This window comes from Oncorhynchus clarkii, chromosome 2 (genome assembly GCF_045791955.1).
Source record: "Oncorhynchus clarkii lewisi isolate Uvic-CL-2024 chromosome 2, UVic_Ocla_1.0, whole genome shotgun sequence".
Taxonomy (NCBI): Eukaryota; Metazoa; Chordata; class Actinopteri; order Salmoniformes; family Salmonidae; genus Oncorhynchus; species Oncorhynchus clarkii.
In genome coordinates, this window is record NC_092148.1 from 73,884,554 (window position 1) to 73,894,675 (window position 10,122).

Below are 10,122 nucleotides of genomic sequence, written 5' to 3' on the forward strand. Positions count from 1 at the left end.
CTGAATTGATCTGAGAGTCAAAGGGCTATGGTGAAGCTCATATTTTTATTTATTTAACTAGGCAAGTCAGTTAAGTTAAGTCAGTTAATGGAACATTCAACAGAGGGTTCTTCTAAAAATATATGTATTTTCTTTGTACTGTACACATAGACAACTGAAATGTTTGTTTTTTTATGTGTCCAAAAGACAGGCAGTTCCCAATTTCTAATTTCCTATGTTCCTATCAAATTGACTGTTACAATCTTCACGGGATTTGTCGCTCATGTCTGATGGTATGTAATTACAGTAGGATGCTATATGATGGATGTGATGCTACACATCAAACACTGTATGGGTTACAAAACAAAGTACATGGTGGATGATGACTATGGAATGGAAAAGGAAATTGGCAATAACATCCTGTCTATTTCGCCATCATTTCAGACTGCATTATACAATGAAATGCCTCCACTCAGTCACGATACACAACCAAACCATTAAAAAAGGACAATAATTGCATCTAAAGGAATTTAATTGAACTCCCAGCCTCATGTCAAAGGCAGACTAAAACTCTGGCCGTGTCCTATCCCCATACTTGCTAAATAGCAAGCCGTTTGAGTTTGCGAAAAAATATGGTCTAATAATATGTGAATTTTTGTAAATCGATTGTGCCAGGATGTTGTACTAATTTTGGCTTTTCATCTAGTAGAATTTGCTGCAGCCTTTCTGAATTTCACAGCCACAATGCATTGGAAGATGGAGGCTGTGAGTTCTGATAGCTAGATCTCTTCAAGTAAACAACTTGGAAGATGGCAAATAGTGAAGCTTCTGCGTAGGTGTTCAAATGTAAGTCATTTTTGTTCTGCTTAAAATTACCATGACTATTTAATTGTAATGTTACATCTTTGAAAACAGATCTGCAGCCTACTGCCTGCCGTGTCTTCAGCTAGCTATGTGCTTTAGAAGGCCTAGAAGTTGTAACTGTTCAAACAGTAACGTTAGCTACAGGGTTAATTGCTTGCTGTTGAGAGATTTTTCATTTAACAATGGCCTAGTTAGCTAGCTAGCTAGCTAGCTACTTGTTGTAAATACTTGTGTTCAAAATTTTCCAGGGTCTGATGACTATACCAGGCATTTAATTCAGTGGCAAATATGGCAGGAGAAATGCAGCAAAAAAAGGTTTTGTCATGTGGCCATTGTTAGCTCTCTTGCTACTGCACTATGAACTGCCACTAGCTATACGTTAGGAACATGGTAGCCTAGCTACATTCCTATTTTCCACAGTGGTGCTCAACCTTTTCTTCTATTTCTCCTGATTTGACACTTCAGTTTATTTGTGTTGAGCTGATTGTAATGTTCATGCTACGTAATATTAGTTTCTACCTGAACGGTTACAGCCTGAATGGGTAGGTTCATTGCACATAACATGTTATGGTGAAAGTAATGATAAGCTGCTCTTGTTACTGTTTCACCTTGCCACTCCAATTTGATTAAGTATGTGGCAGTCTAGACTTCTGTAGAAAGTACTCACAATAATAACTTTGATAATGTTTTGGTTAAGAACAAATTCTTATTTTCAATGACGGCCTACCCCGGCCAGGGGTAGGCCTTATTCAGGGGCAGAACGACAGATTTGTACCTTGGGGAACATTCCGGTTACTAGTCCAACGCCCTAACCACTAGGCTACCCTGCCGCCCCATATAATTAAAGATTAAGTTTAAGTATAACTCTGACTGGTGTGTGGTTTGTAAACTCTCCTCATTTAGTAATACAGGAAATTACCACAACATTTCTCAGACTAAATTGTTGTTACATTTCTTATCTAATATATTGATGCCATTAATTACTACACTATCACTGTAATGAAAAGCTTGATCGATCCTTCAGTAAAGTAAGGAAGGATTCCATTGGGAATAGCTTTCATTTCATAGCTTTCATTAAAATGTAATATTCCTTACACAACATAACAAAGTTATATTTGGCTAATTATTCATTGTAGGTATAAAGATTACCATGATCATTTATAAGTTGATTAACCACAAATATGTTATTGGCAAATAAATTATGAAAAAATAATGTTTTATTTCTATATCTAAAATCACTGTTATTCCAAATAAATTATTTGTGTGGAGAAAAGTTGTGCTTGTATAACAAGGACCAGCACAATAGAGCTTATTTATGAAATGTTGCTAATTTAACAGAAATATTACCCACAGCATTAGGGCATTGGAGTAAAAAATCAAGCCCCACAATTTTCTGGAAAATAAAATGTGATATTATATTCCAAAGACTAAGTTTTTTTGAGACACTTCTTAATCCAGTTGACTTTTGTAGTCTGGTTAAACAGCATAAAATCTAAAACATTAAGACCACCATCACAAATCTTGTTGGTAAGGACATCCTTCCTGATCTTGTGTGGCGTATTTTTCCAAATGAAATTGGATATTAATTTGTTGAGAGTGGTAAAAACAAATTGTGCAATGTATCTAAAATAAACTCACGAATAACAGTGTTAAACGCCTTTTTGAAAGAAAAAAAATGTAATAGCAGGATTGTCATCTAATAAATCACTATATTCCATCAAGTCCAAGACCAGCCTGATTACCCAATTGATTGAAATATGATGCCCTTTCAGAAATCCAGATTGGCACTCATTAATCAAACTACAAAGACCATATTTTAAGCGTTTTACTGGAATGGAAGCTATTAACTTACAATCGTTGTTTAAGAGGTTAATTGGACAGCAATTATCAATAAATAATGTATCCTTATGTGGTTAACAATCCAGTATTGGTGGTCAGTTCCCCCCCGCCCCATGAAATATTCTCTGAGAAGCCTCAATCGTTGACACAATGTTTCAATATGCTCAGAAACACCTTGTTGATGCAATGCTTCAGTATTTGCAGAATGTTTCCCTTCCCTGGCAAATAATGCAGACCAGCAAACACAGAAATGAACTGGACTCACACAATATAAGGAACAGCTCTGAATGCAGAGCAACAATTTTGGTGGGAAACGCACAAGACAATAACACTGGCATAGTATACTGTACTATCCAAAAATGTCTAAAGATCTGCATGCCAGTTATGATTTTCATATAAGTATTGTAGGCTACTCAACTGATTAGCCTAATTCTAGCTGGCTACTAGACAGAGACGCTGTCCATTTAGCCACCCCATGGAGCTCCACTATGCCTACCTGTACCAAGGCGGTGCTGAATCACAGGCGCAGCTTTAATGTGTAGATTTTTCTTCCTTCTTCATTTATGCGTCCTGGTCGATTGTAAGCCTAAGTAATTTCTTCGACGTATGCATTTTATTTCAATTTATGTGTAGGATTTATCTGAGATTAAGTCGAAGTCAGTTGTTTTATGCTCTGGTTATTTTACATTGATGTCGGCCTTGATAGCGTGTATTATGCATCTATGTCATGTTGCACTGTATGCACTGTTCCACAAGTAGGCTAAATGAGTCGATGTAGGCTATGTATGGAGTTATGGTATGGGAAGGCATAAGTTATGGGACAAAGGTCCTGAGGCCCATTGTCGTGCCATTCATTTGCCACCATCACCTCATGTTTTAGCATGATAATGCATGGCCTCATGTCGCAAGGATCTGCACACAATTCCTGCAAGCTGAAATTGTCCCAGTCCTTCCATGGCCTGCATACTCACCAGACATGTCACCCATTGAGCATGTTTGGGATGCTCTGGATTGACATGTACAACAGCGTGTTCCTGTTCCCACCAATATCCAGCGACTTCACACAGCCATTGAAGAGAAGTGGGACAACATTCCAAAGGCCATAATCAGCAGCCTGATCAACTCAATGAGATGGTGATGTGGCGCACTGCATGAGGCAAATAGTGGTCACAAATAGTGGTTACTGACTGGTTTTCTTATCCACACCCCTACCTTTTTTAAGGTAACTGTGACCAACAAATGCACATCTGTATTCCCAGTCATGTGAAATCCATATATTAGGGCGTATTGAATTTATTTCAGTTGACTGATTTCCTTAAATGAACTGTAACTTCAGTAAAATAAAAAAAACTATTGCATGTTGTGTTTATATTTTTGAACAGTGTAGCTACAGGCTGCCCACCTGGGGAATCTGATGTGCGTGCCAGGAGGGGTGTGTGCACATTGTTGTGGCCCAGGGGGTCCTGCTTTGGTGCCAATTATGAATCTGCCTTCAACGTGGCTCTGTGGGAGCTGGCTGGGCATTTACCATTCAAGAACAGACATGACTTTGAACACAGCACTGAAAAAGATGTGATGGCCATCATTCAGAGGTATCTGCTGCCTGACCAAGAATTCCTTGTGTTGGAATAGCAAATAACTGCACATTTACAGAAATACTTTTAAGCCTGGCTTACCTGGAAGAGAACACCAGTGTCAGTATAGTTGAGACAAGTGTTACTGTGGTATATTTAAGCAATAAGGCACGAGGGGGGTGTGGTATATGGCCAATATGCCACGGCTAAGGGCTGTTCTTATGCACGACACATTGGGGAGTGCCTGGATACAGCCATTAGCCGTGGTATATTGGCCATATACCACAAACCCCCCGAGGTGCTTTATTGCTATTTTGAACTGGTTACCAATGTAATTAGAGCAGTAAAAATATTTGTCATACCCATGGTATACAGTCTGATATACCACAGCTGTCAGCCAATCAGCATTCAGGGCTGGAACCACCCAGTTTATAATTTGTCCATAACCATTTAAATGACTGTCAATGTGTACAGAGCCTGGTGGTTGACTATGTAGTTTGCCCACAATTATTTTGGGCTACAATTCCACTAACTAAAATTCAACTCCCTACACATACTGTCCAAACTGAGTATATGCTTTGTGCTTATATTTATTGGGCATTAAAAAGTAGCTCAACAGATTTCAATGGAATAAAACATACTTGAAATCATAGTACTTTTATTATGTTTTAGATGTATTACCATTAGTAGCTAATTTCCTTTCCTGCCACTATAATAGAACTCCAAAAACACACAGGTTGTCTCTTTTTGCAAGCCAGGCTCATTCAAAGGCCGCACAATGGCGAGTTACTCCAGCATTAGGACTATACAGATCTAGGTGAGCAACGTATATGACAGCGGTCTGTGTGGACTTTTTAGAAATTCAAGCAGCCACTGTCACTGAAATATTTACTGCAATCACTGCACTCATACACATTTTCCCCAGTGTGACTTTTCTGATTACACATTATTGGGTAAAGCAGTTTTTCTACATACATGACACCTGTATGATTTCGCCCCTGTGACTCCTCATCATGTGAAATGTCAGACGGAAGCTAGTGCTGAAACACTTGTCACAATGACTGCAGCTATATCCTTTACCTCCTGCATGAATCTTCATGTGCCTTTTCAGACTATTGCGAACGCTGAATTCTTTGCCACAATCAGAACATTGATACGGTTTATCCCCTGTGTGGGTTCTCATGTGCACAATCAGATCCCTATTGCTAGTGAAGCATTTACTACAAACATGACAACACATCCTATCTGCAATGTGAGTTTGGATGTGATGTTTCATACTTTCTGTGGACTCAAAACATTTTCCACACACACCACAAATATGTTCTTTCTCATTTGTATGAGTTTGCACATGTTTCATTAACGAACCCATGTACTGGAAAGACTTTCCACACACTTTACAACGGCAAGGAGCATTATCCCTTTGCCTGGGTGATTTCAGATCGGACGACTCTGTGGATTTTCTACCCTTAATATTCATATGGGAGCTTTGTCTTTTTCCTGTCCATCTTTTCTTTGATTTGACTGGTTTAAAACCTGACGGAGGCCCTCCAACTCCCATCCAATCAATGTTTTCCCTCTGAGCTGCAGAACAGTATGGATTTCTTGCATAATTAGGCTGAGAATCACTGGTTGGTTCTGATAATCTGTAGTCCTCTCCACCAGTTTCTGCTTTGATATTTGCAGTTGAGGTGCTGGGTAGAGAGTCTCTCTCTTCTTTTCCCTCATTCTGGGCTTGATAAAGATATGAGTGCCGAGTTGGGTCTTCACAGTCAGGTTCCATAAAGGCATTAGTGAATATGGAGTCTTTGGTATCATCTTCCAGCTCTTGAAGCTGTTCTTCCCATTGACTGGTCCTGAGTTCCTCCTGTTCCTCCTTTATCTGTGTAGGCTCTGGGTCCTCTTGTCCGAGACTGGGGCTCCACTCCTGCACACACTGCTGCTGCTCAGGGGGAACCTGTTCCGAGACTGACTGTTGGAGGATGTCTAAAGGCAAGTAGAAAGGATGAGATATAGAAAACCTGTAAGCCTACAATAGAGAGAATTATTAACAGTGTATTTTTGTAGGCATTAACTCCGCCAAAGCCTATGGGTGAAATTAATGTTTTTTTTGTAGGGTTTTTGGATAAACACAAAGTGTGGTCTGTGGTAAACACAGGCTCAGATCTTACTGTTCTATGAGATCATCATCAGCTAACGTTACTTTTTGTGAAGCATGTATGTAATCAAAACAAGCACATAAAGGCTTCTTAATTCATAAAGGTTATGTTAACTGACTGATCATCTCATAGAACAAAACGTACTCCTAAGCCTGTGTTAACCTCAGACCTTATTTTCGTAGTTTATCCTAAAAACCCATTCTTTAAGAAGCATCAGACCCTACCGAACTGCATTCTTTCCCCATTCATTTCCCTCCATAGGAACGGCTGAACGAGCCTGATAACTCATTTCCGGTTTTTAGGACTACAAGCTGGCGAGTATGACTATTCAGACATAACTATGTACCTGTAAAAGCTGATGTGATATTTTCTATCCACTTTCATACAATGACGGTTGAATAGACAAACGTAATCACAAACCTGCTCTGTTTAGCTTGATGAGAGCGATTTCAAGCTGCCTCTGGAGACGGTCATTTTCCTCATTTGAACGGGAAACTTCTTCTGCTATCGTTTTTTCAACTGCCCATAATATCTCCTCAGCAGCAGTTCTTAATCGCTCATTGAGAAACACTCTTAACAGCTGTATTTTAGACATTTTAGATTACGTTTAGTAGCTTCCGAAGTAGCTAGTTCCTGGATTCTGTCCGTTTCCGCGGGCAACCTCATCTGGTAGGAGGTAACACATTTTGATTTATCACCACCTGCTGGAGTGGAGTACGAGAAGATCGGTTCAGTTTATGGAAATCTTTTCCAATACAAAATGTACCCCATGACATATCCTATATTGTCTGAAATATCACCAATCACATATCTATCTGTACATTATATATTAATCCTATATTTTAACCTCAGGTGAGATGTGGATACTTTGACGGGAGGGACGTATGATATAATTACAAGTGTCTTAATAATAACAAAATAATAATACAGAATCATAATGTGTAGCAGTAAGTAATATACTATCCATTTTTTTCGATATGTGTACTCTACTGATGTCTGATCCAGGCTGTATCACATCCGGCCGTGATTGGGAGTCCCATAGGGCGGCACACAATTGGCCCAACATCGTCCGGGTTTGGACGGGGTAGGCCGTCATTGTAAATAAGAATGTGTTCTTAAACTGACTTGCCTCGTTAAATAAAGGTTACCATTTTTTTTAAATGATCAAGGTTTGATTGGTTATACCTCGGAATTCCAATAGGGGCAGGGTTGACATATTTGTAATTTGTTTTATACTGTAAATTGGCCTAATACTATTGGTTGTGGGTTGCAGGTTTTTGGGCTACTTCTAAGTTACACAGCGATCGCCATGGCATTTCTCTTTAAAACATTTTTATTTCACTGTGACATGCTACTGCTGACTATCAGGCAGTGCTGTTGCTGAGTTATTGATTGGTGGGTGGGGCCCGAGGTGTGTGTGCAGCTTAGTCCACGAGAGTGAGAGGAGACAGAGCAGCACACAAGCAGGTCGTGAATTTGTTTTACAAGTGGTAGGTAGGCTATTTAACTTGTCATTATGCTTGAGTGTAAATTTGAAATGGAAGTTATGGAATTCACTCGCATGCTTCTGTTATGGGGAAAAGTTCTCAATGAAACTGACATTAAATGTGGAGAATGTTACATTTGCATCTGTTGGCCATCAAGTAGCCTATTCATTTATATGCCATTGTAGGCAACTGTAGGCTACGATTTGATACAGTAAATGTGTTGAAATGACTATATCACTGGAGTCATTGCAAATCAATTTGTGCCACTTGTGTAGCTTTCCTGGAGCTGGCAAACGGATTTAATAAATAATCTATAACTTCAGTGTATTGTTGTTGTAGCATTATGTTATTATGCAATTATTAATGGCCAAATAAATGAGTCTGTTAATTTGAACAAAGCAATCTGTTTACATCTTGCCTACCTTTTCTCTAGGCTACTGAAGACTATCTGAAATAAGATGTTGGCCTATAAGGAGCTATAGGCTATGTGCATTTTCACTACATGGCCAAAAGTATGTGGACAAACCTTAACATTAGTGGATTCGGCTATTTCAACCACACCCATTTCTGACCGATGTATAAAATTGAGCACATAGCCATGCAATCTCCATAGACAAACATTGTCAGTAGAATGAGCTGTACGGAGGAGCTCAGTGACTTTCAACATGGCACCGTCATAGGATGCCACCTTTCCAACAAGTCAGTTGGTACAATTTCTGCCCTGCTAGAGCTGCCCCGGTCAACTGTAAGTGCTGTTATTGTGACATGAAAACGTCTAGGCTCAACAATGGCTTAGCCGCGAAGTGGTAGGCCACACAAGTTAAAAGAACAGGACCGCCGAGTGCTGAAGTGCGTAACAATCCTCTGTCCTCGGTTGCAACACTCACTACCAAGTTCCAAACTTCCTATGGAAGTAACATCAGCACAAGAACTGTTCGTAGGGAGCTTCATGAAATGGGTTTCCAGGGCCGAGCAGCCGTACACAAGTCTAAGATCACCATGCACAATGCCAAGCATCGGCTGGAGTGGTGTAAAGCTCACCGCCATTGGACTCTGGAGCAGTGGAAATTCGTTCTCTGGAGTGATGAATCGTGCTTCACCATCTGGCAGTCCAACGGACTAATCTGGGTTTTGTGGATGCCAGGCCAACGCTACCTACCCGAATGCATAGTGCCAACTGTAAAGTTTGGTGAAGAAGAAGTAAGGTCTGGGGCTGTTTTTCATGGTTCGGGCAAGGCACCTTAGTTCCGATGAAGGGAAATGTTGACGCTACAGTGTACAATTACATTCTAGACGATTCTGTGCTTCCAACTCTGTGGCAACAGTTTGGGTAAGGCCCTTTCCTGTTTTAGCATGACAATGTCCCCATGCACAAAGTGAGGTACATACAGAAATAGTTTGTTGAGATCAGTGGGGAGGATCTTGACTGGCCTGCACAGAGCCCTGACCTCAACCCCATCAAACACCTTTGGGATGAATTGGAACACCGACTGTGAGCCAGGTCTAATCGCCCAACGTCAGTGCCCGACCTCACTAATTCCCTTCTGGCTGAATGGAAGCAAGTCACCGCAGCAATGTTCCAACATCTAGTGGAAAGCCTTCCCAGAACAGTGGAGGCTGTGATGGCAGCAAAGAGGGGACCAACTCCATATTAATGCCCATGATTTTGGCCATGTAGTGTATCTAAGCAAACCATGGCAAAGTTGAATTACAATCATAAACCCAGATTTTATTCTGTATCCTATGCCTATTGAAATGACAAGTCAATCTCACAAATGGGCCATTTATAACTATTTGTAGTCTTCCCAGAAAATAGCCTAACATTAGAATCACTCAAACTCTCCTGTCTGATTTATCTATAATTTGCACATATGGCCATGTGTGTATATGTATGGCCATAAACCATACCACCTTGTGCCTTATTGCTTAATCATAGCAGTCAAACGAGTTACATCGACATCCATTGATCGAAAATTATCTGGCGAGTTTAATAAGGGCAAATTATATTTTCTCTTGCAACATATTCAAATTAGTTTATTACGTCATGTCATAGTTCACAATAAATATTATTTTGATGAAAACCGAATTTTGCTTCTAACCTAGTTACAAGTTATGTCGATATTCCTTCTTAATTGTTTCCATAACATTATGGGAAAGTTGTTTACTGTATAAACGTGGCAAATCCTCTCTTGATGTGGGCGGGAACAATTGGCTAGATTTCAG

The 10,122-nt window shown here is 39.9% G+C and overlaps 1 protein-coding gene across 1 annotated transcript; it reads right to left on the reverse strand.

Annotated features, from left to right (window-relative positions):
* Positions 1–5,002: 5,002 nt before the first annotated feature.
* LOC139373358 (zinc finger protein 572-like) lies at positions 5,003–7,049 on the reverse strand. Its single transcript, XM_071113798.1, has 2 exons — positions 6,833–7,049; positions 5,003–6,239 (listed from the first exon to the last, which is right to left on the reverse strand). The coding sequence occupies exons 1-2, from the start codon at positions 7,005–7,007 to the stop codon at positions 5,224–5,226; spliced, it is 1,191 nt and encodes a 396-aa protein (XP_070969899.1). The 5' UTR covers positions 7,008–7,049; the 3' UTR covers positions 5,003–5,223.
* Between the last annotated feature and the right edge of the window lie 3,073 nt (positions 7,050–10,122).